This window comes from Apteryx mantelli, unplaced genomic scaffold (genome assembly GCF_036417845.1).
Source record: "Apteryx mantelli isolate bAptMan1 unplaced genomic scaffold, bAptMan1.hap1 HAP1_SCAFFOLD_40, whole genome shotgun sequence".
Lineage (NCBI taxonomy): Eukaryota > Metazoa > Chordata > Aves > Apterygiformes > Apterygidae > Apteryx > Apteryx mantelli.
In genome coordinates this window covers 1,227,501-1,255,429 of record NW_027118755.1, presented here as the reverse complement: position 1 = coordinate 1,255,429, position 27,929 = coordinate 1,227,501, and the positions used below count along the sequence as shown (strand labels likewise).

At 49.4% G+C, this 27,929-nt stretch overlaps 2 protein-coding genes across 2 annotated transcripts in view; both read left to right on the top strand.

The window, feature by feature from the left end:
• Positions 1-27,929, top strand: part of LOC136996504 (SUN domain-containing protein 3-like) — a 512,910-nt gene that overhangs the window by 120,545 nt on the left and 364,436 nt on the right. The gene's annotated exons all lie outside the window — the stretch shown is intronic.
• LOC136996436 (olfactory receptor 10K2-like) lies at positions 14,317-15,289 on the top strand. Its single transcript, XM_067317359.1, has one exon. It carries the CDS (start codon positions 14,339-14,341, stop codon positions 15,287-15,289), a length of 951 nt encoding a protein of 316 aa, XP_067173460.1. The 5' UTR covers positions 14,317-14,338.

The following is a 27,929-nucleotide window of genomic DNA, read 5'->3' as shown; positions in this document are numbered from 1 at the left end:
TTACTCCTGCAAACTGCAGAGGGAAGATGGTGCCCTTTATTCAGACTCTGTCTTCTTGTTCTCAGGTTAGAGCCTGAGACACCACCTAGAAACCCAGTCAGAAAATCTGTGACTTTCTTTATAAAGCCTCAACAAGAAAAGAAATTTGGACAAAAGATCGATGAGTGCCTGAACAGAAAAGGTAATGTAACTGCTGACTCCTGACAGAGGTTTCTATGCATTTTTTTTGTCCTTACTGCTAAGTGATGAGAGCCAAGTTTAAAATGTGATGTCTGGGATAGTAGGCTGCACCTCTTATGTCTCTATTTCCCCTTTGTGGCATCTCGAGTGACTGGTTATGGAGCAAGATCGCGGGACACCCTGACACTCCAAATTGCAGTTGAGACCTCTGGGCTGTAGCTTGCTGCTGGACTCCGCTACCTGGTGTCCGTTGCAGACTGCTCTTTCATTTTATGAATTTGTGCAACGGGGTATAGCAGCACTCTGAATATCAAATTCTGCCTGGAGTTGTATGCACTGGATGGGTTTGCATAGCTCTGTTTCAATTTGAATAGAAAAATTCCTAGAGATGATGGTGAAAAGACCTCAGACATTTGCCAAATGTCATTTCTTTGAGAAAGTTGGGAATTCTGACCCTTCTTTCTTAAGTACTCATAACCATCTCAAAAATAATGCCTTTGAGTGGAAGGTGCCATAACAGCAAATGTGTGTGTATGAGACCACTGGAGAGATCCAAGAATCTCTTCTCTTCCTGTGAAATTATTCCCCAAACAGAAACTCTTCCAGGGCACTGACATCTCCCAACCAGCCCCTCTTTTCAGCACACAGACTAGATAAACAGCAAGGGAAAAAGTACTGTAGGGGATAACATTGCAGAAATTCAGAGTTGGACAAGATGCAGTATGAGAAAGGGCCTAGGACCTGGAAAACAGGATGCAAAGTGAATGCAGTTTCCTGCCTCAGATGTGGTTATCATGTAACCGAGCACAGCTGCAGGTCATTCTTGCTGAATCTGTCACAAAGATGCTGGTCTGAAGAATCCTCTTGCTTCATCCCTGCAGGAAATCCTCCTGCCAAGCATCTCCTTGGGCATGAGAGATTTTTCCAAGCAGATTTGCTGGGGCCAAGCTGGAGGAAGTGACGGGGCAGAAATGCAAGGAAAAGGAGCCTCCTGCCAGGTGAGGCTTGCAGAGAAATGGGTGAGGGTGACCCTGTGCTCTGGTAAATGCTGAGTGAGATGTTTCCTTTGGAGCCAGTGTCTGTATTAGCTCTGAAAGGTTATTTCCGCATGTCCCAGTGACCGATGTGTCCGTTGTGCTTTTCTCCTGACATGACTTCCTCCTTCTCTGACATTGTCCCTCAGTACTAACCCACTTCCCTTCCCGAGTGCAGCAAACAGATGCAGCAGTTTGTGCAGAAGGGCATGCAGAAATGGGCCAGAGACCTTCCTGAAGAAAGCAAGGGGCTGCTCAGCAGTGGTGAGCACTGACTGGAGCAATTACTCCATATATCAGAGGTTTGGGGCTTCAGGAGTGCTGGCGCCTGTCCCCAGTGCCAGGGCAGGTGGAAGCAGTGTCCTTGCCTGCAGGAAGTGTGTGCTGGTTGAGGAGCTATGTCGCCAAGCTGTGTTATGGAAGGAGATGAGCAGCCTTTACAGCTTCAGGGAAGATGCAAAAGTGACTGAAAGGTCTTCTCCAAGACCTTTCCGAGACAAGAGCCTGAACTCTCAGCTGTGGAGCAGGAGGGGAAGCCAGAGGCTGTGCTCAGCGGGGTGGCAAATGGAGATTCCCAAGATGGGGAAGGCTGAAAGCTTGTGACTTCTGGCACCAGGAGGACAGCTCCTCCTCCACCTGCAAGTCTGCAACTGCAGAATAAGTTTGGTGCTCTGGAAGCAGAATAGGGGCTGGGAGCTCTTTCTGAGGAAGCATCAGAGCCAGCTGAGCCTGAAGCACACATCCACACCAAGAAGAAGCAGCAAGTGGAAAACTCCCTCCTACTGGAGACAGAGACCCCATCTGCAAGCTGACCTGCTAACTAGGGAAGTTTGCTGCTTGCCATGGGCTTGGATGTGTGGTGTTGCAGAGAGGCTGCTGAGGATCAAGGCTACAGTGGAGGACTTTGGTGTAGTGACCATGAAACAGTGGTGTCCAAGATCCTGAGGGGAGTGAGGAAAGGGAGTAGCAGATTGCAAGTGAGCAGATGGTACCTTATTCAGGAAACTGATAGGTGGGATCCCATGGGAGGCAGCTCTGAAGGGCAAAGGGGTTCAGGGAAGCTGCCAAGTCCTCCAGGACAACCTCCTCCAAGCACAAGAACAGTCCATCCCAGTACTCAGGAAGACAAGCAGAAGCATCAGGAGACCAGGTGGGCAAAACAGGGAACCCATGACTGAACTCCAATGACAAAAAAAAAACCAAAACCAAACCAAAACAAACAAAAAAACAGTATATAGGTGGAAGCAGGGTCAGGCTACAAAGGAAGAATTTAGAAACGTTGCCCAGGCATGTAGGAATGGAGCCGCTCAGCTGGTGTTGAGGCTTGCAAGGGATGTCGAGGGCAACAAGAAGCGTTTCTACCTCTACGTTAGTGGTAAAAGGCTGAACAAGGAAAATGTGGGACCGGCGCTGAAAGGGATGGGTGAGCTAGTGAAAATGGACAAGGCTAAGACTGAGGAACTCAATGCCTTCTTTGTCTCAGTCTTCCCTGACCGACCTGGTTGCCATCTGTGATAATATTCGGGGATAAAGAGAGAGCAGTGAATATCATTGACCTCAACTTAGCACGGTGTGATGGTGTGCTCCTCCGCCCCCCGCCACCACTGATGTGCTCTCTCCCCCTCAACCTGACCTCCCTGTAAACAGCACATATGTAGGGGCAAGTAGAGCACGCGCCAACTAAGGCCCACCTAGTATGCAAATGTGCCTATGAGTCAATCATCTCCCTCCCATAAATAGGGGGCAGCCCAGAGCCCATTGAGCTCTCCTGCACGGCAGCGGGCTGCACTGCAGAACCTCCTCTTGAGCAGGAATGCCTCTCAAGGTTACTCCTCAAGGTTGAGAGAGATTCCTTACCTGTGACAGATCCTTGGTAAGTGATTAATAGCATGCTGAACTTTTGCAAACTTCGCAAAACTTTCCTGAGTTATAGCTCTGACTAATTGTGCACGTAATTCCTTAGACATAAACAGTTGACCAAGTCTGAGACTAAGACTGGATTCAGCCGCACCTAGGCTCCTCTCTGAAGGAGTTTAGAAAGCAAGGGGATCCAGTCTGAACCTCGTGACTCAACGGGAGGGTTCCCTTCACACTCACCCCTTTAGACATAAACCGTTGACCAAGTCTGGGACTAGGACTGGATCCAGCCGCACCTAGGCTCCTCTGCGAAGGAGTTTAGAAAGCAAGGGGGTCCAGTCTGAACCTCGTGACTCAACGGGAGGGTATTCCATCGTTCATGCATCTGACCCTGTCCTTCATGCAGTAAAAAACTGAATGAACCTTGCCAATTGAACCTCGTTAAATCATTCTTATTCACAACTGAACTTTCTTAAGTTGCTTACTGCAATAAACATAGTGCTGCTTCCCTCTTACAAGTGAAGTGCATCACCCCTTTCGCAACAGGAGCATCACCTCCCTTGACCTGCTGGCAGCACTCTTCCTCATTCACCCCAGGATACTGTTGGCCGCCTTGGCCACAAGGGCATGTTACTGGCTCATGGTTAACTTGTTGTCCATGAGCACTCCCAGGTCCTCCTCCGCAGAGCTGCTTTCCAGCAGGTCAACCCCCAACCTGTACTGCTGCATGGGGCTATTCTTCCCCAGGTGCATTTGCCTTTGTTGAACTTCATGAGGTTCCTCTCTGCCAAACTCTCCAGCTTGTCCAGGTCTCTCTGAATGGCAGCACAGCCTTCTGGTGTATCAGGAACTGCTCCCAGTTTTGGATCATCAGCAAACTTGCTGAGGGTGCACTCTGTCCCTTCATCCAGGTCATTGATGAAGAAGTTGAACAAGACTGGACCCAGTCCTGACCCCTGGGGGACACTGCTAGCTACAGGCCTCCAACTAGACTCTGCGCCGCTGATCACAACCCTCTGAGCTCTGCCTTTCAGCCAGTTCTCAATCCACCTCACTGTCCACTCATCTAACCCACACTTCCTGAGCTTCCCTATGAGGATGTTATGGGAGACAGTGTCAAAAGCCTTGCTGAAGTCAAGGCAGACAACATCCACCGCTCTCCCCTCATCTACCCAGCCAGTCATTCCATCAGAGAAGGCTATCAGATTGGTTAAGCATGATTTCCCCTTTTGGTGAAGCCATGCTGACTACTCCTGATCACCTTCTTTTCCTCCACATGCTTAGAGATGACATCCAGGATGAGCTGCTCCATCACCTTTCCAGGGATGGAGGTGAGGCTGACTGGCCTGTAGTTGCCTGGGTCCTCCTTCTTGCCCTTTTTGAAGACTGGGGTGACATTGGCTTTCTTCCAGTCCTCAGGCACCTCTCCTGTTCTCCATGACCTTTCAAAGATGGTGGAGAGCAGCCTAGCAATGACATCCGCCAGCTCCCTCAGCACTCGTGGGTGCATCCCATCAGGGCCCATGGATTTGTGGGTGTCAAGTTTGCTTAAATGATCTCTAACCCACTCCTCCTCCACCAAGGGAAAGTCTTCCTTTCTCCAGACTTTCTCTCTTGCCTCCAGGATCTGGGGTTCCTGAGGGCTGGCCTGAGCAGTAAAGACTGAAGCAAAGAAGGCATTCAGTAACTCTGCCTTCTCTGCATCCTTTGTCACCAGGGCACCCACCCCATTCAGCAAAGGGCCCACATTTTCCCTAGTCTTCCTCTTGCTGCTGATGTATTTGAAGAAGCCCTTCTTGTTCTCCTTGACATCTCTCGCCAGATTTAATTCCAAATGGGCCTTAGCCTTCCTCGTCGCATCCCTGCATACTCAGACAATGTTCCTATATTCCTCCCAAGTGGCCTGTCCCCCTTTCCACTTTCTGTATACTTCCTCCTTCTGTTTCAGTTTTGCCAGGAGCTCCTTGCTCATCCATGCAGGTCTCCTGCCTCCTTTGCTTGACTTCCTACTCCTAGGGATGCACCGCTCTTGATCTTAGAGGAAGTGATGCTTGACTATTAACCAGCTCTCTTGAACACCCCTTCCTTCTAGGGCCCTAACCCATGGCATTCCTCCAAGTAGGTCCCTGAAGAGGCCAAAGTTTGCTCTCCTGAAGTCCAGGGTTGCGATCCTACCTAGTGCCCTGCTTTCTCCTCGCAGGATCCTGAACTCCACCATCTCATGGTCACTGCAGCCAAGGCTGCCCCCCAACCTTCACATCTTCCACCAGTCCTTCTTTGTTTGTTAGGATAAAGTCCAGCAGCACACACCTCTCCTTGTTGGCTCCTCCACCACCTGTGTCAAGAACTTATCCTCACTGCTCTGCAGGAACCTCCAGGACTGTTTGAGCCTAACTATGTTGTCTCTCCAGCAGATATCAGGGTGGTTGAAGTCCCCCATGAGGACCAGGGCCTGGGATTGTGAAGCTACTTCCGGTTGTGTGTAGAAGGCCACATCAACTTCTTCTTCCTGATCAGGTGGCCTGTAACAAACACCCACGACAGTGTCATCCATGCTAGCCCGCCCTTTAATCCTTACCCATAAGCTCTCAACTCGCTCTTCATCCGCCTCTAGGCAGAGCTCAATACATTGCAGTTGCTCTCTCACATAAAGAGCAACTCCAGCACCTCACCTTCCTGGCCTGTCTTTCCTAAAAAGCACATAGCCATCCATGACAGCACTCCAGTCATGCAAGCTATCCCACCATGTCTCTGTAATTGCAATGAGATCATGGCCCTGAAACCACACACAGATCTCTAGTTCTTCCTGTTCCCCATGTCACGAGGACCCCACACGTCATGTGGAAACTTCCACCTCTCCTGTTTTCTCTGGCAAGGGAATTCATTCTTTGAATTTCAGAATGCAGTCACATGCTTTAGGACCTTTTTATCACCATTCAAGGACAAGGCAACTTGTTTAGCCAGATGTCCCTCTGGAGTCCCACAGCAATTATGCTGAATTTCAAATTTCAAAATTGGCACGAAGCTTTCTTTGATGGGGAGGGGAATTGGCAATGAGCTGCCCGGGAGCTTTGGCGAGGCAGGGAAAGGACAGCCCCGGAGACAGGGGGTGCATCTCAGTCCCTGCTCCCAAGACAGCGCTCTCCCACAGCTGTGCCATAGCTGTCTGGCTGCAGCTGTGGGCATTGCATCCCAAAGGTGGAGGGGATGTGTGTCTGTGTGAGAGCTCCCACTGTCCCCCCTTTAGAGCACTGCAGGCCTTAGGAAGGGAGGAGGTGCCTTTCCTCATGCTAAAATCCACCTACAAATGGAAAACAAAGATGGTCGGTGACTGGTCAGAGCTGGAGTGGCCAGCCTCTGCCTTGCAATGGGTTTCTCTGCAGGCAGAATGAAGGAAGATGTGTTAAAACTGCTGTGTGCTATCCCACAGTTATTTGCATGGACGTAATGGATGAATCTTTCTGTCCAAAACACCATTCATCTCTGTTAGGAAGCTCTGGTGTGAGCAGTGTTGGGACGCTCATGCAGAACTGCCTCATGACAGGCCTTGTGCATTGGGGACCTCTGCAAGGGAAGTCTCTGCTTGAGGTTTCCAAGCCAATTCTTAGTGGAAAGTGGCCAAGCTCTGGAGTGCAACCACCTGGGCACAGAGACAGATAAGCCAATGCGGCCAGAGCTCCTCTCACACCACCCCATGTGTCAACCTCTGTGAGACGCCGTCAACCTCTGTGCAATGCCATCAACCCCTGTGAGATGCCCCCATTGGAAAGGCCAAGGGAAGCCCTGTCCTGCAGGCCTGAGCTCAATGGGGGTCTTGTACCCTCTTGCTGGAGCATCTGGGACTTTTTTAAACTGAATCCAGCAGGATTTGCACAAAACCTGCTGAGCTTTCCGGGGCAGCGCTGGGACTGTCACTCCGGTAGTGCATCCTTGCCCAAAGCTCCTCGTAGCCTGGCTATGCTCACAGCCTGCATCTAGCAGGCTAGTTGGGTAGATCTTCTCTCACCCTCATTCTTCTTTCCTCTTTTCTGAACACCTTTTATTACTGGCCCACCAATCTCTCTTCTTCCAGTGCCTCCAGTCAATACAATAAACTTCCTTTACTGACAATTTTTTGTTGCCCCCAATACCTATAGTCTTTTTTTTTTTTTAACTTTTTAGGACTATCTATGGCTGTCATGGGAAGTACTCCATTATCCTACTTAAAACACCGTGTAAGTAGTGACAGTTAGTAAGCCAAGCCTCTCCATACCTCTCTAGCACAAGGGGAAACCTACTCTGGTCTCTTTGCTGGGAGCAGCTGCTCCCTGGCAGGGCTCAGCAGTGGCAGAGGAGAGCCAGAGGCCACCACGCGGAGCTGCAGCTGGGCTGGAAATGGTGATGATGCCAGACAGCATGTCGATGGAGCATCACACTTCACCGTCTGGAAGTCCATCAGCTCAGAAGCATCTCAAGTTATAGCTCTTGTGCCACATGCAGCACATGGTACATGAGTCTTGCAGTAGCAGCTTGGGCAATAGAATTAATGTGATTTTGTTACATGCAAAAGGGGACAGAGTGTGTTTTGCCATGGCTCCAGCTGCCGTGGATCTAGCAAGCTGCATGGAGTCAGTGCAATTCCCTCCTCTAAGAACTGGTGAAGGAGGAACCGAAAGAGGAAGGCAGAGCCGCATCTTCAAATGAAACTTTATTGTCTTATGTATCCATTATTCTGTGTCTCTACAAATGGACATGGGCAGGGCAGGTGCTTTAGTCTGAGAGGGACCCTAGTGGCCACAAGGACTAGATCACTGAGCGTGAAGGGAGACTAAGGCCCTTTACCTGGATGTAGGCTCTGACACTGCAGATTCCCACACCTGGAAAAGTCAGATGCATCTCATCTAGCTGTGCAGGAGACAAAGTCACCTTTCTGTTGTTGATTACATCGAAGTTATGTCGAGATCTGTAGGAACACCATAAATTGGCATTAGACTTGCTCTAGACTGCCTCTTTTAAGCCCTTTCCAACAGTTTTTGCACCCAGAGGCAATGACTTCAGTGTGATCGCACACTGTGAGAAAAACAGCCCCCTTTTGAGGTCTGCGAGGTTGAGGGTTCCCGTGCACTTACAGGATAAAATGGGCAGACAAGAGCTGCCACACAACTTTCCTGAGATCCTTTTGTGTGGGGGTGTGTGTTTTTTTGTTTGTTTGTTTTCCTTTTTGGTATGTCATCATCATCATCATGGTCTCTGTGAAATCAGTGTAGTTGTCACACATCCTGGATATTAAACCCTAGAAGTTTTACCGTTCTGCAAGCTATAGGTGGACTAATAGAAGATCAGTGACTTTCACCCAGGATCTGTTTCTTTGTCAGCTGAAAGCACATCTGAATGGCCTCTTCCCTATTGCAGTAAAAGCTGTGCATAAGCATGCCATGTGAGAAGACTAGCCAGTGTGCCTATGTCAGGGCAAGTGTTTTGCACCAGTTCTCAGCCTCATTCACCTGCTGTTCCTCAAGCAGCTGCCCGTGCCTCCTCCTTCAGGGCACAGGAGCCCCTGAGACGGCTGAGAGCTGCAGTTGCTCTTGCCTCTGCGCGATGCTGAATTTACAGCACGAGAAGTTAAACCAAAACACATCACTGCCAGCACAAGCCAGATGGAGGATGGGGGACAGGTGGCAGAAGAAATGGTCGATGCAGTGGGGCCAGCAGAAGGGTAACTGGAACACAGCGCCGGCCACCAGCAGCCCCAGGAGTCCTCCTCCCCCCCACCCCCCACCCCCACCCCCAAGGCAGCCACTAGCCGAGTACATACTCAGGAGGTCATGACAGTGCTGTAACACACGGGATGACAGCCCATTGCCATCAGGAGGAAAGAATGCATGAAGCCAAACATAAAGGAGAAATGCATAACAGCATAAAAAGAGCATAACAGCAACAACATTTTAACAGTACCATCAGATCGGCTTTCAGCAGAGAAAACAGCATCTACATCAGACATAAATTCCTGCCTTTTATCTTCTGCAGGAAATATTGTGAAAACCGATGTGCACTACTCTAAAATGTTTTTATTGGCCCAGCAATATCACATTTCAGCACCTTGCTGTTGCCTAGGATCTGCAGCCACTGTAGCTGCTCATGAGGCTTTCTGGAGAGGACATGGGTGGGGACACTATTTATTCTGGGTGAGGGGGGGGAAGTCCATCTCACCTAATTCTGGATGTCCACCATTTATGTGTCTCTACCTGAGCTGTGTCTCTTCTTCTCCTTCTAGAGGGGAACAAGCATTTCTCATGGCGATTCCTCTGATCCCGTCAGTCATTTACCTTCGAAGGAGGTGACTTACATTCCAGAAGTTCCTCTCCCCTTCGCTGTCAAAGAGGAGCCCTACATCACCAGATGTGGGGGGATGTCTATGGACAGCAGGGGTGCTGGAAATTAGAGGAGATGCAGTTTGAGATCATTGTCCCAGCACTGTAGGAATTGCTTCCCTGCACTGCGTTGCCTCATGCCACTCTCCTACATGGACCACACATAAGGGGTGATCTGGATCTCACTGCAAGCAATGAGATTCTAACCCTGGCTGCTCTTGAAGAAAACTCTGGCCCAGGCATCTCACCTTTAAAAAAAAAAAAAAAAAAAAAAAACAGAAAAGAAAAAAAAGAAAAAAAGAAAGGAAAAGAAAAGAAAAACAAAAAAGAAAAAAGAAAAAGAAAAAGAAAAAGAGAAAGAGAAAGAGAAAGAGAAAGAAAAAGAAAAAGAAAAAGAAAGAAAAAAGAAAAAAGAAAAAAAAGAAAAAGAAAAAGAAAAAGAAAAAGAAAAAGAAAAAGAAAAAGAAAAAGAAAAAGAAAAAGAAAAAGAAAAAGAAAAAGAAAAAGTCAGGCTTTACCCAGGACCTCACCTGACATACAGCATTATCAACTTACCGGCTCTGCACCATGAGCTGGAAAGAGTTTGTACTGCTTGACTTTTAATGGCGACCATCACCACAAGCCCGTACAATCCCTGACCAGATAAGAGGGAGCCAAAGAGTGAGAAAAATACCTTTAAAACTCTGCCTGTTTCTTCCGCTACCGCTTCTGTCCTCCAGGCTTCAGAAGGGGAAGGCAGCGATGATGAAGTGGCGAGCACTTGATCTTCCAGGAAGGATGGACCCACCACCCCCAGCCGCGTCAGCCCCATGACAATCTCATGCTCCTCTCCTCTCCATCTCCAGCATGCCCACAGGCATGGCTTGTACAGAAGGATTTAAATAGCTTTCATCCCTCCCCGGGGTGGGGGGAGGCACTGGACTGAGCCCTGTTATCCGAGGCCAGATGCTGCCTGGCTTTTACATCAGTAGCTCCAAAGATTGGAGCGCAGGTGCCCAGCCCACGGTGGGGACTACCCATCTGATGCTCCCTTCCCCTTGCAAGCAGCCTGGCACAGAAGTACAGGGAGGCACCGGAGTCCTGCCCACAGCCCGGCCCCTCCATGAGCCTGACACCAGGGCTTGAAGGAAGTGTCCGTGCAGAGCTGCGAGACGAGGCTCCCTCCTCGAGGTCTCCGGAGGCCAGGCATCCCGTGTGGGACCGTTTGCAAAACACGAAGCTCACTGCATATCCAAATGGGAGGTCAGCACTGCACGGTCCCTGGCTTCAGCAGCTCTCCCCCAGGTTTCCCTGGCACAGTGTCACCTTCCTTGTGCGCCATGCTGTCAAGTCAGCTCTCCTCGCAGAGTGGAGCTCAGGACCGTGCTTGAATAGCCCAGCCAGGAGGGGGCATCCCCCAGGCAAGCTCCTGGCCATCACCCCAGTGCCCCATCACACACAACAAAGGGCTCTTTGGCGTACCATAGGGCCTCTCTTTGGGCCTGAGGTAGTGTAACACTGTATTTTAAGCCTATTTCTGAAAAATACAATAATGAACCCAAAATAACAAGGTGGGGGGGTGGGAGGGCTTTCTCACCACCTTTCGAGGGTCATGCTCTGGGCAGCCCAGGACTCCAGTGGAAACCCATGGGTGGGCAGGCAGATCTCGCCCCTTTGGTTTCCTACTCTACGTGTCAGGCTAGGATACAGTTCACCTAACTCCAGAAGTCCCAGTGGAAGTATCTCTACCTGAGCTGGTTCACTGGACTCCTCAGGTGGCCAGGGAAGAGCTTGGCCATGCAGTCTGGGCACAATTCACCTCCCAGGCATAGGTGCCCACTTTTAGGATGTGGTGGGTCTTCTGCTACAGTCCATCCTGCACTGACAACCCAGACAGCCCAGGGGATCAGCTCCAAAGCAGATCTTTAATGCCCTCAATAAGACTCTAGTCAGAAGGTCTCCCCATGGATTTCTCCAGGGTCAGTGTGACTATCTGATCAAGCTCTCTGGGATTGTACCTAGCTAGCTGGTGCTCTGCCAGGTACATGACATCCTGAGTGCTTGGCAAAGATTGTTTTAGCATGTGCACGAGTAGGAGGAGAGAACAACTTATCTCAGCACCTTCTCACCAAGATCCAGATTCCCCAGCTTCCCTGTCAATGCATGGCTCATACGGAGCTGCCTGAATGCAGAGAGAAATGCAAAGCCTCCTCTGAGACAACTTCATGCCAATGCACACCCTCAGTCTCCAGCTCCTTCAAGAGCAAGTCAGGACAGCCAAGAGCATCCCAGCAACTAGCCCACTCCAGGGTCTGGCCTTACCGTGTCCTAACATTAGCCAGTCTGGAGAGCTCTGGGGACATGGGACAAGAGTCCTTGGGAGAACTGGCTCCCCTCCCCAAGTCCTGGGTGTCCAGAACTGCTCCAGGTGTATGTTGAACCCCTTCCCTCAGGGGGCTGGAAAAGCAGGCGGCCAGACATGGAAGTCAAAAGCAGCAGCATGTGCCAGCCATACCCTTGCCAAACCTTGCACAGACTCTCTGAGTATGCATGACGGCAGTGTGCGTGCCCAGTTCAGCTTCAGCTCCAGCATGGGAGACAGTTCTGGGCAACCCAACTCCAAACTGATCCACCTCCCCTGCCCACCTCAACTCAGAGGAGGACAACAAAGATGCCTGCAGGCCTAGGAGAGGTCCTTGAAGGAAGACGCTCTCAGGAAACTGAGAGCACTCTGGAAGCCAAGACCATGCAGGCCAAGTTGGCCTGGAGGGTCCCAGGACACCCTGGCACAGATGAGGCATCCCAAGCAGCAGCAGCAGCAGCAGCAAGGGAGCATGCTGGGTCTGCCCGCAGTCAGGTCAGGTTGTATCACATTGCCAGTGGAGCTGAGAGCATCATGCCCCTGACCAAGGGTGGGTGTCCCCTTTCCACCAGCTGCACTGACCTCCTTTCACATTCTGGTGAAATCTCTGCTGCAGGCTCCACTCAAGACAGGCCAGGGTGACCCACTCAGCGTAGGGGCCTATGCTGTGGATGCCCACATCTCAGCAGATGGTCCTCCCCCAACCCCTCCATGCCCAAGGGTTTGAGAGCTTGGGGGGCTAGCGGTGAGTTGGTGCAACACCCCCTTGTCTGCACCTAGGTGATGTTCTCAAGTGTGCAGAACAGAGACCCAAAAGTCAGCGATCTGCTCAGCCAGTGACTGCACCACCTCCAGCAGGCACATGGAGGCATCCTTCCTATGGAATGCAAGCTCTTGCTTCACCTTCCTCCTCTTCTCCAGCAGTGTCTCATAGTCCCAAGCAAGCACCTGGCATGGGCTGCTGTGTGCTCAGCCATGGTTTCTTGGTAACACACATCGTTTCATCTCCCCTCACCGCAGCACAGACATTTATACTTGACCCAGCAGAGAGAAATGGGATCTTACAAGAAGTGAGCCCCTGGCCTGCGTTTGGCACCTCTCTCAGGAGAAGAGCTGTGCCCCAGAGCTGTGCATTTCATACGAGTCAAGATGAGGACAGACGGCTCTCACCGAGGGCTGGGCAGTGCTACTTCTTGAACACACTCCTGCTGCTCTCCCATCACACCTTGGTCCTCACTGAATCCCAGTATACACCCTGGGCAACCGTCCCGGTGCAGTGGAGAGGTGGTGGGCTGCAATGGGTGGAAAGGAGCAATGAAGGGCAAGGCCACTGTTGCCAAAGAACCTTTTTTTTTGCCCGCTTTCAGCAAGAAAGGAAGGACTAAAGGTGCCTGCTTGATCCGAGCTATTGCTTAGGAAAAGGCCTTGTGTCTTGAGTTCAGCACACATCCGTTGCTGAGAGCTGCTGAGGGTATTGCCAGGATGCCTCAGGGAGGTCGATCCTTAATTATGCCCATTGCAACCCACTAACGATGCCTGTCCCCAGGTGAGGATGTAGCAGTCCTTAATGAGCACGTACCTCAGTCTCCTGGAAGAGCTCAAAGCTGCTGCCACCCTGCCCACAAGGACAGGACAGGGTCTCTCAGAGAGGCTGGGGCTGCCTCCAGCTACAAGTGTGCAGAGGGCTGCAGGCCTGCTCCATGCCTGAACATCCTTCTGGACAGTGCAGGTAGGGCTCCGGGCTCATCTTTCCCCTGGCTCCACAGTTTTCCTTTCTGCAGCCTTACTCTTCACAAGGTAAAAGGGGAGGGAGAGGACCTGTAGCAGAGGCTCGACTAGATCCCACCATCCTGGTGTGAATCTACCCTGCGCCGAAGGAAGAGAGGGTCTGAGCCTCCTTCACGCAAGACCCCTTTGTGCTGTTGCCCTTCAAATGTGAAAGGGAGCATTCCAACGTGCCCACCGCTAGCCCAGGGTGACCAGGAGCCTGCGTGTGCATGCAGACAATGCACACAGCCCATGGCTTGAGCCAGCCCAGGCAGATCAGCAGCGGGAGCTGCCTGCACTGCTCAACCCCCCTGCCTTTCCCTGCTCTGCTCCTCCAGCTGCTCAGGGCAGCATCGCTTGGGGCAGCTTGGACGCTTCAGCGTTGACAGCTCTGCACGTGTCCCCGAGAGCTCGCGCAGCCCCTTTTGCGCGTGAGAGGCTCTGAACCGGCATTTTCCATCTTGCAGCTCCACAGCCACCGCGCTGCCACAGCTCACGGCTGCCCCCCAGCACACGAGAGAAGGCGCCAGGCATCCCCGCGCCAGCCCGGCTCGCTGCACGCACCAGCTTGCTCTCAGGAGGGCAAGGTGCCGCCCCACCGCACCCTCCTTCTGCTGTGCAGCCTCAACCAAAGCACAGTAGCCCATATGCACCAGGAGGGCAACCAGCATGGGGAGGGAGAGGCCAGGAAAGGGCTCTTGAGGAGGGACACTAGCAGATTCTCTTTGTCACTACAGCTCCTTGCACCTTTGGTGAGATGGGTGCTGCTTTTCTTCCTGCCCAGCATTCAGAGAAAGCCTTTTGCTTCCATGGAAAATGACAGCCAAAGCCTGGCCACGGACTTCATCTTCCTGGGGTTCTCCAACCTGGCAGAGCTGCAGAAGCTGCTCTTTGTGGTCTTTTTGCTGCTCTACCTGGTCACTCTGAGCACAAACGCCACTATCATGACCATCATAAGGCTTGATCCGAGCCTGCACACGCCCATGTACTTCTTCCTCTCTGTCTTGTCGTTTCTGGAGACTTGCTACACCTTTGTCATTGTCCCCAAGATGCTGGTAGACTTGCTGGCAGAGAGGAAAGCCATTTCCTTCCTGGGCTGTGCTGTGCAGATGTACTTCTTCCTCTTCTTGGGGTGTTCCCACTCCTTCTTCCTGGCCACCATGGGCTACGATCGCTTCGTGGCCATCTGCCACCCCCTGCACTACAACAGCATCATGACTCGGCGAGTGTGTGTTCAGCTGGTGATCGCTTCTGCTCTCATTGGCTTGCTGGCCGCCCAGGCCGATACCACCTTGATATTTTGCTTGCCCTTCCAGGCCTCCAGGAAACTCAACCATTTCTTCTGTGATATCGCCCCGGTCCTCAGTGTGGCCTTTGCTGACACCAATCTCAGCGAGGCCGTTGTCTTCACGCTGGCCATCTTCGTCCTTCTGATCCCGCTGATGCTGATCCTTATTTCGTACCTCTTCATCCTCTTCACCATCCTGAAGATCCCCTCAGCCGCAGGCAGGCGCAAAGCCTTCTCCACCTGCAGCGCTCACCTGATGGTGGTGGTCGTGCACTACGGCTGTGCCTCCTCCATCTACCTGAGACCCAACGCCAGCTACTCATCGGACAAGGATGCGGTGATCTCAGTTGCCTACACCATTCTCACCCCGCTGCTCAACCCCATGATTTACAGCCTCCGGAACAAGGATGTCAAAACAGCGCTTCGAAAAGCCCTCAGAAAAAACAGACTTTCTCAGAAAGATTTCCAGTGAAGAGGTTGTTCCCCTTATGTATTTGCAGCCAACATCTTCCACTTCCAAGAAAACATCACCCCTTTTCCGTGCCTCCTCTCTTACTCACAAAGAAGCTTCTCGGAATGACACGACAGCTCACTGGGGCTGGCAAGGACCTGACATAAAAACCTCATAAATTCAAGTCATGGTGAAGGTGCAAACATGAACCCTGATGAAAGGCACCCCCTTCTGGAAGGGCTCAATGGCTCTGGAAACCCACATGTGCACAACTCTATTTTGGGGATTGGAAAGGCTCTTTGGTGACTTTTTTTCACCTGACCCAGTTAGTAAAGAAGAAAGGTAGGTGTTGAAATCATTTCAGGGTGAAATGCTTAGTTTTTAAGGAGATTGCAAACTCAGGACCGTGCTCCTTTTGCGCATCAAGATGCCCCTGAGCTCCAGCATTCATCTGTGTGCATGTTATTCTAGCGCCCATTAGCAGAGCCTGCAAAGCAAGTGAGCTGCATCAGGTTGCATCAGCTTGCCTTTGCCATGGGCTAAGTGTGAACCTGGACACAGACCCGAGTCCTGAGACAGCTGGAAAGTTCAGGTCCACTGACAGGTGAGACCAAGAACGTGAGTCCAGCTGGACCTACAGAAGGGCTCCTCAGGAAGACCTGCTCTAGAAAAACGAAATAATATCTCTCCCTGTGAGCACGCTTCTCCTCCCACATCACAGTGCCTTCTCAAAAAGCAGTGGAGCCAGCTGTGAAGCTGGAATTAGCAAAACCAGGAAGGACATCTCCTTCAAGGGGGGAAAAGACTCTTCCTGCAGCACCGTTCTTCACTGTTCTGCAGAACTGAGCATTTGTAAAATGAACTTCTTCCCGCTGCAGCCAAGCACATCCTTTGTTTGAACAGCGGGACCTCTTGAGATGTGTCTGAGCAAAGGGCTGGCTGAGCTCTCTTTTTCCAAACCAAGGCACCAAGCAGAAAACAAGCAATGCCCAGCCCTCAGCCAACAAGGATCTCTCCAGCAGAGTCCTCAAGAACTAAATAAAGAAATAGGCTTTGCTTTCTGGAAAAAGTGAAAAGGTAGAAGGAGACAGAGAAGAAAAAAACAAAAGACACTTATTTTTTCCCTCAATTTCTAGGTTTCTCATAATGTCAGAGGTACAGCCATGTGTCCTCCACAGCTTTGTATATCGCCTTGCAATTGCCAAGGCAGAGGATGGGCGAGAGGATGTTGTAAAAGCAAAAGACATTGCTGGACTTTTGAAAGGATTATGGAGATGCTTTATGCATTGCACAGTGCATATTCAAGAGTGACTTGAGACCGAACCAGGACAGAAAAAGGACAACAAGAAAGAAGTGTCTGAAAAAATGGTCCAAGCGAGATATGAAGAAAACATATTTCACCAGGGTCACTAGAATCCAGCAGGAGCAAAACCTTCTCCCTTTGGTAAATCTGAATTAAAGCAGAGGATTTCCCTCATGCATTATTTCCTTTATGTCATTCTTCATTGATTTCCTGTATGATGCTACTAATTATTTCATCTATATTTCATACATTATATTGGTAATATATTATTTTGCTGCCACTGCCCTCAAAGGGCCTCGGGTGCTGCACCTGCTGTTGCCTGCCCTGTGGCATAGTCAGCAGGATAGCAAGTCGTATCACCGATCATTTACAGAGGCATGGAGTGAACTTGAGTCCCAACTTCTCAGAAGAATGGGCTCGTGACAATTAGCATAATTGGGAAACTGATAAAGAATACCTAAAAAGAAAGAAATAGAAGGTAAAAAGGCAACTGAGTTGTTCCTGTCTTTGAAAACTGAACAACTGCAGAAACAGTTACAGAAGGAAAAGGAGAAAAGACAAAAGTTGGGAGAAAAGGTCGAGATGACGCTTATGCAGGCTCCACGCCTGCCTCCCAACAGGGTACAGATTAGGAAACTAATAGTATCCCCTGAAGACTGGGACGGAAACATCTGGGCTGATCCCAATGATAGCGAGCCAGGAGAAGATGACCCTTTGTTCCCCTCAAATCCCCCGACTATGAAGCTAGACCCATTGTTAAAACCCAAGGAAACAAGGGACCTCGGGGTGGTGCTCCACAACATACTATGCAAACTACTCCCTGGGATCTGTTACAATTGACAAATTTGCAAAGGAGATATAGCAGAAAACCAGCTGAAACTGAAACTGAATACTTGTGGCAAATCTGCCTAAGTGGCAGCAACCGAATAACGCTGAGTGAGGATGAAGCAAATGGCTATTGAGGTCTGGGAGTTTCCTTACATTTAGGACCCAGCCCTGCAGATATACCCCATTCTATCACCAGTCGAGTAGCTTACTGGGCTGGAGGAATAGGCACAATGGAGCGAGGTGAACCTTCCATAATCTCCATTACAATTATAAGTGAGCTCTCCACAGCCATCACAAAAGCTGCTTACATACAAGCCATGCACCAAGGAGGACGCGGTGATATCCCAATATCTGCTATAGTAGATTCGGCAGTGTTAAAACCACTCATTAGAGGAGCCCCGGCAATTCTTAAACCCTATTTAATTATAAATTAGGATGAGATAAGAAGAGACACAGAATACAGTGAAAGACTAGGTGATAACAACACCCCGCCACATACCCCCCCGCAGGCAACTCCCTACATGGGCAGTATTAATGCATGGCATTGTTAACCACAGCCGTGAAATGGGCTGGGAAGATCCATCAGATGAGAACAGGAACCTGAAGTCCCGTGGAGGAGATCGTAGGGTGAGACCAGTGATACCCCCATGGGGAACAGAAACTAGATCGAAGGGAAGTAAGCCTAAAGACCCACAAACAGAATCTCGAGAATGGAGAAATGGATTGTGGAGGAAAGCCTTAGCCCTAGGCATTCCCAGAGTCACGATTCAAGGTCAGTCTACTGGCATTATCTTGAGTCTGACTGAAGCATTCCAGAAACGAGATAATGGCGAAAGGAAGGAACGTACTTTGACTCCTTGGGCGCCAGCTCCCAGAGAGAGAGAGAGAGAGACAATCCCTTCCTCCCCCTTAGGGAAGAATTGCAGGGCATGAAGCAAAAAGGCAAGTAATGCCCAGAAGGCAATTGGGTCTGCCTGTCCAGCAAGTGGAGGTTTATCCGTGGATAAGTGATAATGGCCCATATATCTTGATTCCAGTCGGTCCTCAATGACAATTGGTGAAGTTTTTAATAGATAGGGGAGCACAAATTTCAATACTAACACAACAAAATGCCAAGAAGATGGGGATGGGTGTGCAATCCGGATGGCAAAGAGTTAAAATTACTGGTGTGAACAGAGCAAGCGCTGTGTGCCAAACTGCCAAGGTTAATTTATGGCTCCCAGGTGAGAGGCGCATGTTGACTACTGGCTTTGCAGTTAAAGATCACAATGAAAAAAATTTTTAGGTTTTGCTGCTTTAAATGGATGAACCTGGAGCCTGCCAGATGACAGTGCGTGGTCCTTCAGCTCAGACTTCGACTCCAACCCCAGTAGAAATAGGGAGGCTGCAGTGAGTGTACTTCACGCAGCCCCTGCACTCCCTGATTCAAAAATTACTAGCATACTGCAATATCCAATTTCTGCTGTGGCACAAAATGGAATTTCTGAAGCCACAGCTGACTTGGAGAAATGACAGATTATCTCCAGAACCCACGCCCCATGTCTGGCCCTGTCTGGCCAGTTCAGAAACCAGATGGGAAGTGGCATCTGACAATTGGTTATCGGCACCTGAGTGCTGATACAGCCCCACTAACAGCTGCTGTACCAAATATTGCAAACTTAACAGCTACTTTACAAGCAGCTGCATACCCATGGATGGTGGTGCTAGATGTGAAAGCTATGTTCTTTATGGTCCCCTTGCAGGAGGAGGATAAAGAGAAGTTTGCTTTCACTTGGGAGGGAATACAGTATACCTTTAACAGACTCCCACAGGGGTATGGACATTCACACAGAATTGCTCATGCCGCACTTGCTAAGCTTTTACAGACAATCTCACTCTCTCCAGATGTGAAACTGTACCAATATATAGATAGGAAGCTACTGGTAACAGTAGTGCAAAACATAGAATTAGTGCACGATGGATTTTTCCTTCTTTTTGATGGGGTAACCTGTCCAGAAAACCCCACCGAGATGAGTCTATTCTACCTTTTTGTTTTGCAGCATCCAACAAGATGAGAAGAAGAACCTTTCCCCCCAGCACAAATACCTCTGCTGTTAAAAAGGATGAGAAAAAGCTGTCCCCACAGATTTCAGAAATCAGACGCTATGCCATCAAATATGTAAGCCAACAATGGGTCCTAGTCAACCCTTCCCAGTCACTCAAGCGAGTAGAATTATGAATGCAAATTAATATCTCTGCTGTAAAGCCCACATGCTCAAAATTCCTAAGCACATCCTATGCAGGATGGTCATCTTGGCTACATGGATAAATCCTCACCTCCCCAAAAAGAACACAGAGAGATGCAACCAGAATTTTAGGGACTGGACTGGGAGTCTTGAACAGCATAGATGCGGAAGTGCTCATAAATAAACTAAGCACCGCAACGGGTGATTGAAATAAATTGGAACACCCACTACGATCTTCCCTGTTAGCATTGAGTACTAATCAATGGCTCTTGTCTGACATATTGCCTCAGTGGGAAAGGATTAATGAAAAGGACCACCAATTGATTGTGGATGCACTTGGTGTAGCCCAAGATAATGTTTCTCTAGCTCTTAGTTGTATCCAGGCTCAACTCTGGATGTAATCTATGGCAGCAGCAATTATCAGAGAAGGCGAAGAGGCACCTTACCCACTGAAATTCGAAAGGTAATTTGTGATAATGCAACTAAATTTGAAAAAGACTCCCAACCTTGGTGGCATTTAGTCCATTTTACTTATGACCCCATCAACAATAAGGCCACAGCCTTTGTCTTAACAATACGCAATGCTTCAGTATACACCATATACCCAATCATTGTGCTGGGATTGAATCACAATGGCACTATACACTATGCGTTAGAACTTCGAGTATGGGCCTAACAAAACGGAAACAAATGGCAAACCATTGATGTTAATGCATGTGTTGTACGGGAACAAGGATTCATTTGTGAGAGGAATACCACCAAAGCCCAAGACATTTGTCTTGACACAAAATGACCTTGTCATTTTGAAAGAGATCCAGATGAAACCCCTGAAATTGTACTTGCATATCTTGGAAAAGGACGTGTTTGTATGAGAACCCTTTGTGATTTTATACTTGGAGATAACATTACTGTAGATACAAGCAAGCACTCAAATATATTTGTTTGTAACTTTACTGAAATTATGGGATGCAATTTTAATTATTCAGCTCCTGTTATGTCTCATCAGTTGTTACAATCTAATTATATATTAAATTGAGATTTATTTCCTACCCTCATCGGAATGAAACTTACATTGGTGAAAAAACTACTACAACACTTTGACCTGTGTCAACTGCTGAAAGGCATCCAAAACAATGGACAAAGAACCCTAATCACTGTTTGTTTATGAGGTGCCGGTGCCTGTCAGATCACCTGCAATGAATGGAGCTGAAGAAGCACCAGAGAAGGATGTGGTAGACAGTGGGCCGGCATCTCCCTCAGGGGTCACAGTTTCTCTACTAGTGTGGAAAGTCCCATTCTTGACACCGAGAGGAGAATGTCTGGTGTGAGTATGCTAGTTGTGAAGGTCCCTGATGAAGATCCAGCATGCGTATGCTATGGTGTCAAGATGAGGAAAATCATGGCCTGAACTGAACATCTAAGGAGGGTCCACAGTCGGCAAAGAAACCTCTGTCAGCACTCCAAATGTGGGAGGACAGATGAGAAACACCACAGCATTACCTGCCACTTCCCTAGATGCCAGGGAGCTCCAGGGGCACTGAGAACTGAAGAGGAAGCTTTGGAAGGCCCCAGTATATGGCGATGTGGAGAATGCGACTGTGAGCTTAAGACGAAAAGTGGCCTCTCACAGCACAAGAGACTCACACACCTGAAAGTTAGGAATAGAGAATGGATTGAGCTATCTTGTCCTAAGGAAAAGGGGCTTAGAGGTACGCACAAGAGCTGTTGGACGGAGGAAGAGACGGCTCTATTGATGGAGTTGGAACAGAAGTACAAGAATTCCATGTTGTACAAACAAACTGATTGTGGAACATTGGCCCACAAAAATGGCAAAACAGATCAGTGATAAGCGACAGCAGCCTGTGGAAAGTGCGAGTGGACCAGCACCGTCAAAGGGCGGAGCGTACGCGCAATGGGACTCACTGGTTGAGAAAGGGAAAGTAGAGAGAGTGAGGATGGAGTATAGAAGGAAAGTGTCGGACTGGATTTGAGCCAAAATCCTTTCCTCTAGCCAAAGGGCTGTGTTTGAGAGGGCGTTGGAGGATGGCAAAGACATCTGGGATACCATCAAGATGTCATCGGAGGAGTGGTTGTCACAGCTGGCAGGGCATGCCACTGCAGCAAAATTTAAACAACTAAGGATACACCAAGCTGGACCCATGCCTGTGAAAGTGGAGAGGAAGTGGATGAAGGACAGAATGGTGAAGCAGGGCCTATACCTGAGATACCAGCAGCTCTTTGAGGTAGATCGCAAGAAGCTCACTGGTACCATTTTGGATAACATCGAAGCACTGATTTGCCCCCTTCCAATGAATGAGCTGCATTGCTCATTCAGAAAGAAGTGGGAAGAAGGAGGCCCCTTCCTGGGCTTAGGTGCTTTCCATGGTGCTGGAATTGAGGACACTTCTTCATTCAAGAAAATGATCACCCCAGGGGAGGTGAAGAAGAACATTGCGGAAGTGAATAAGAACTCTGCCCCTGGGCTGGATGGCCTGTGCCTGAGGGATGTTGTGAGGAAAGACCCTCAGGGTAGCCAACAGGCCAAATTGTTCAACCTATAGCTTCTGGCCAGGAAGATCCCAGATGGGATCAAAGAATGCAGAACCATTTTAATACCAAAATCCACTGATCCACAGAAACAAGAAGACATCAACAACTGGCGGCCCATTACCATGGGGTTGATAATTCTAAGAATGTGCTCTTGGATCCCGACAGCACGATTGTTATAGGCATGCTCAATTAACAGCTGCCAAAGAGGGTTTATCTCAGCCCCAATTTGGTGGGGGGGGGGGGGAAGGGGAGAGGAGGGGAAAAAGCAAGCTTGATTAAGACCTGGAGGAGCATGCAAAGAGAGATCATAGATCTCTGGGGTTTGTCTTCATGGACGTGGCAAAAGTCTTCATTCAGCCCATCATCACCACATCTTCCAAGTCCTCAAGCAGCTAGGTATTGATTGTCTTATAACTGATGTCATCACCAACATGTATAACAACTGCACAGTGCATCTGGAAGTTGGGGGGGGCATGCTCGGAGAAGGTTAAGGTACCTCCCCAGGGTAAAACAGGGAGATCTAGTGTCCCCGCTTCTGTTCAGCCTCTCAAAAGATCCATTAATATGCAAGTTAGAAGAGACTAAAGGTGGATTTAAGTATGGGAACAGCTCAGTTTCATCATTGTCATGTGCAGATGATCTGGCCCTGCTAAGTGACTTGTGGGACAGTATGTGGAGGAATATCCAAGTGGTGGAAGAGTTTTGCCATTTTACCGGGCTGGAAGTGCAGGCTGGGAAATGCCACGGGTTCTTTATTAAAAGCTGTGACCTGTGGGAAATTGAAGGTGCTCAACTAGATATGATCAAGCCCGGTAGCTCTGAGAAAGATTTGGGCCTGGGAGGAGACCTGTGGATAGGTCTCTCCAGACTGGAGCTACAGGAAAAGCTATGCACATGGGGGAGAAACACTGGGGAAGCCCCACTAAAGTCATTTCTGAAGGCTGAAATCTTGAAAATATATGGAGTCCCATGACTGCTGTACGCAGCAGATCAAGCTGGAGTGAACACCTCATAACTCCATGGCTGCATCGAATAGCTGATGCTATCTTATATGCCAGCAATAAAGATGGTGGCCTGGGAACTGCGTGGCTGTGAGCCAAATTCCAAATAGTCAGGCTCATTGGCTGCATCAAATAGCTCACTCCAGGGATAACATCACAAGAACTATTGTCCTTAAGCAGGGGATCCAGAAGGAGTATGATAGGGTATGGATTGCTGTTGATGGAATTTTATCAGTTCTTCCTCCAGTTGGGGACAAACTCCCCATAACAATTCCGGCTGCTCCAGAAGGTGGCGAGGTAGCGTCCAAGTGAGAAATTCTATCTCCCAGAGTCATCTCTCCTATTCCTAGGAAGCGGAGAAAGAGAGTTAGAGAACTAGGACCAACCTGAGATTGCAAGGCTGTGATATTAAGAACTTTGGGAACAATAACATCAGTAATGATTGGCTGACCCAGTACTGGGGCATTCCGCACAGAAAGCTGTTAACAGCGATACAGCTCTGTGCCAATGTCTATCCCATGAGGGCTGGGGAAAGGGGTGCCAAAGGGGTGCAGGCATTGTCCTGTCGAGTGGGAAACCTGTTCCCATATTATTGGGCACTGCCCTGCAGTCCAGGATGCCCACATCTGGAGGCAGAGCATCTTGTGTGGCATGCTGGCAGAAGAGGCTAAGAGACTGGGGTGGGTGATGTTCTTAGAACCCAGCCTCAGGGATAACAACAATGAGCCAATTGAAATCAAAACAGTCTTACCTTTGCTGGCAAAAATGTATAGGATGTCAACAGAGGAGAGGAGAGCCCTCTGTGAGAAGAACCTCGCCATCCTCTTCATGTGGCTGCCAGAGAGTCCAGGGTCAGTAAGGAATCCATCATTGCCTTTCTACCACTTCCTGTGAGCACCAGTCAGGAAGCCCAGGAACTCCAGCTCTTCTGCTTTTGTCATACTCCTCACCTGTTCCCCCAGGTGCTGATATTTCCGTACTTTCTCTGCTTCTGTTGTCATCTCTAGGTGACACAGAATTTCATAGCAAACAGTTATGTCCTCTACCTTTGCCCAAGACCCCTTAACCACAAAAAAACCCCCCAACAATCCAGCTTGAAGAGCTCGTTGTGACGATCGCTGAGGTTGGGCTCTAAAAACACTGCCCACCCCAGTCTTCTTGCTTCTTCAGCCAGCATAGCACACAAGATGGTATGCCTTCTGATCCAGGCATCTGGGACAGCATCACAATATCCAATAATATGGGAACAGGTTGCCCACTCTGCAGGACAATGCCTGCATCCCTTTGGCACCCCTTCCCCCAGCCCCCCGTGCCGAATGCTCCCTGGTGGGATAGACATTGGCACAAAGCTGGAGTGCTGTTAACAACTTCCTGTGGGGAATGCCCCAATAATGTACCAGCCAATTGTTACGGATGTTATCCTTTTCAGAGTTCTTAATACTACAGCCCTGAGTTCTTAGATTGTCCCAGTTCTCAAATTCTCTTTTCCTCCACTTGCTAGGAACAGGAGAGATGACCCGGTGTTGAAATTTCCCATTCAGACACCAGCTCTCTACCTTCCAGAGTGGCTGGAATTGTTACAGGGATTTGCCCCCCAGTTGATGGAATTTTACCCGCTCTCCCTCCAGCAGCGATCCACAGTCTCTCAAACTCCTTCTGGATCCCCTCCTCAAGGACAATAGTCCTTGTGAGGTTGTCACTGGAGTGAGCAATTCGGTGCAGCTGATGAGCCTGAATATTTGGAATTTGGCTCACAGCTGTGCAATTCCCAGGCCACCATCATTATTGCTGGCATATAAGATGGCATCACAGGTACTGGAAGGTCAGTGAAGCCAGCTCTTCACTGCCAGTCTTATGGTGAGGTACAGGGATTGGAGGTATGAGGCACTCACTCCGGCATGCTCTGCTGCATATAGCAGTCACAGGATCACAGACATTTTCAACATCTCAGCCTTCTGAAGTGGCTTTAGTGGGGCTTCCCCCATGTTTCTCACCCACGTTCACAGCTTCGCCTGCAGCTCCAGTTTGGAGAGACCTAGCCATGGGTCCATTCCCAGGCCCAAATACTTCTCAGAGCTACTGGGCTCGATCACATCCAGTCGAGCCCCTGCAATTTCCCACGGGTCACAGTTGTTAATTGTATGAGTCTTTTGTGGGCCTTATAAGGAACCCGTGGCATTTCCCAGCCTCCACTTTGAGCCTGGTAAGATGGCAAAACTCTGCCACCACTTGAATATTTTTCTGCATACCATCCCACGAGTCACTCAGTAAGACCAGATCATCTGTGAACGCCAGTGATGAAACTGACTTGCTACCATACTTCAATCCACTTCTAACTTCTTCCAGTTTACAAATTAGGGGGGTCTATTGACAGATTAAACAGAAGTGGGGACATTGGATCTCCTTGCTTTACCCCGGGGAGGACCTAAACTTCTCAGAGCACATTCCCTCAACTTCCAGCTGTGTTGCGCAGCTGTTAGACATGTTAGCAATGAGGTCAATTATATGGCTATCATCGCCTCTCTGCTTGAGGACCTGGAGGACGTGATGATGACAGACTGAGTCAAAGGCTTTTGCCAAGTCCACAAAGACAGCCCCCAGAGATTTATGGTCTCTTTTCGCATGCTTGATTAGAACCTGGAGGAGCTTTAGATTTTCCACACAGCTGGGGGCTGAAATAAACCCTCTCTCATGGCTGTTAATTGGGCACACCCATCACAACTGTGCTGTCAGAATCCGTGAGAACAATCTTAGAATTATCAGCCCGATGGGAATGGGCTACCAATTGTTGATGTCCTCTTGCTTCTAAGCGAATCAGCAGATTTTGGTATTAAAATGGTTCTGCATTCTTTGATCCCATCCGGGATCTTTTCGGCCAGAAGCCACAGATTGAACAGTTCAGCCAGTTGGCTACCCTGAGGGTCCTTCTTAATAACATCCCTCAGGCACAGGCCATCTGCTCCGGGGGGCAGAGTTCTTATTCATTTCTGCAACGCTTTTCCATCACCTCTTCAGGGGTGATCATCTTCTTGAATGCAAAATTGTCCACAACTCCAGCACCATGGAAAGCACCTAAGCCCAGGAAGGGGCCTCCTTCTTCCCACTTCTTCCTGAATGAGCAATACAGCTCATTCATCAGAAAGGGGCACTTCAGTGCTTCCATGTTACCTAAAACAATACCAGCAAGCTTCTTGCGGTCTGTCTCAAAGAGCCACTGGTATCTCAGGGACAGGCCCTGTCTCACCACCCTGTTCTTCATCCACCTCCTCTCCACTTTCGCAGGTGTGGGTCCAGCTTGGTGTATCCTTAGCTGTTTAAATTTTGATGCGGCAGCATGCACCGACAGCTGTGACAACCACTCCTCCGATGACATGTTGATGGTACCTCGAACGTCTTCGCCATCCTCCAGTGCCCTCTCAAACACAGTCTTCTGGCTGGGAGAAAGGGTTCCAGCCCAAATCCAATCAGCCACTCTCCTTCTATATTCCGTCCTTACTCCCTCCGCTCTTCCCCTCTCAGCTGGTAAGTCCCCTTCGCACGGACACTCCGCTCTCTTCGGCTGTGCTGATCTTCTCGCACGTGCCATGAACTGCCATCCTTTGTCACCGATCTGCTTTGCTCTTTTTGTGAGCAAATCTTCCGCGATCAGTTTGTTTCTACAATGCACATTCTTGTATGTCTGTTCCAGCTACATCAATAGAACCGTCTCCTCCCCCCTCCAGTAGCTCTTGTGCATACCTCTCAGCCCCTTTTCCTTAAGATGAGATATAGCTCAATCCGTTCTCTATTCCTAACTTGTGGGTGCACAAGCCTTTTGTGCTGTGAGAGGCTGCTTTTTGACTTAAACTCGTGGTCACGTTCCCCACACTGCCATATACTGGGGCCTTCCAAAGCTTCCTCTTCACTACTGAGTACACCTGGAGCTCCCTGGCGTCTAGAGCAGAGGCAGGCAATACTGTCAAGTTTCTCACTTGTCCTCCCACACTGGGAGCACTGATAGAGGAGTCTTCGCCAACCATGGACCCTCCTCGGATGTTCACGTAGGGCTGCAATCTCGCCCATCTTGAGACCACAGTCTGGACATGCTGGATGTTCCCTGGGGACCTTCATGACCGGCATACTCATGTCGTCCATCCTCCCCATGGTGTCAACAGTGGGACTAACCACGTTAGGTAGAAAAACTGCAGGCCCTGAGGTAGATGCCGGCCCACTGTCTACCACATACTTCTCTGGTATTTCTTTGGTTCCATTCATCGGAGGTGATCTGACAGGCACCAGTACCTCATAAATCTCAGGAAGATCTTTCACACATTTTGGGGGTTGCTTTGGCATAAATCCCTCCCCAACTGACAAATTCCAAATTATAAAAAGTCAAGTTTTGGGACAGGCAGAACACCCATCCTTTAGATGTTACAGTCGCCTCTGCTTCCCTCGCGACCTCTTTGGAGAACTCTCTCATCTGGGTGGCCGCCAAAATGAAATTCACAACCCAAGGTCTTATTAGGTTGTTTAGCATGACTGTGGGAGTTTGGGATATAACCAGAAGAACAAGCCCCCAAGTTCAACCGGTATGCCTTAAGACAACCCTCAGGCAAAGGGCTTTGGACACATGAATATGGAAATGATTCATGGCAGAATTAATTTGGATTCACCTCAAATACTATCAAGTGGTCGATGAAGTCAGTCGATAGGGAGGAAGTAAGTAAGTATAACACCGAACAAACACACTGGGGCAGAGGCTAACTAGGTTATCC

Excerpts from the sequence above, each read along its gene's own strand:
- LOC136996436 (XM_067317359.1), top strand. The coding sequence starts at position 14,339 with ATGGAAAATGACAGCCAAAGCCTGGCCACGGACTTCATCTTCCTGGGG.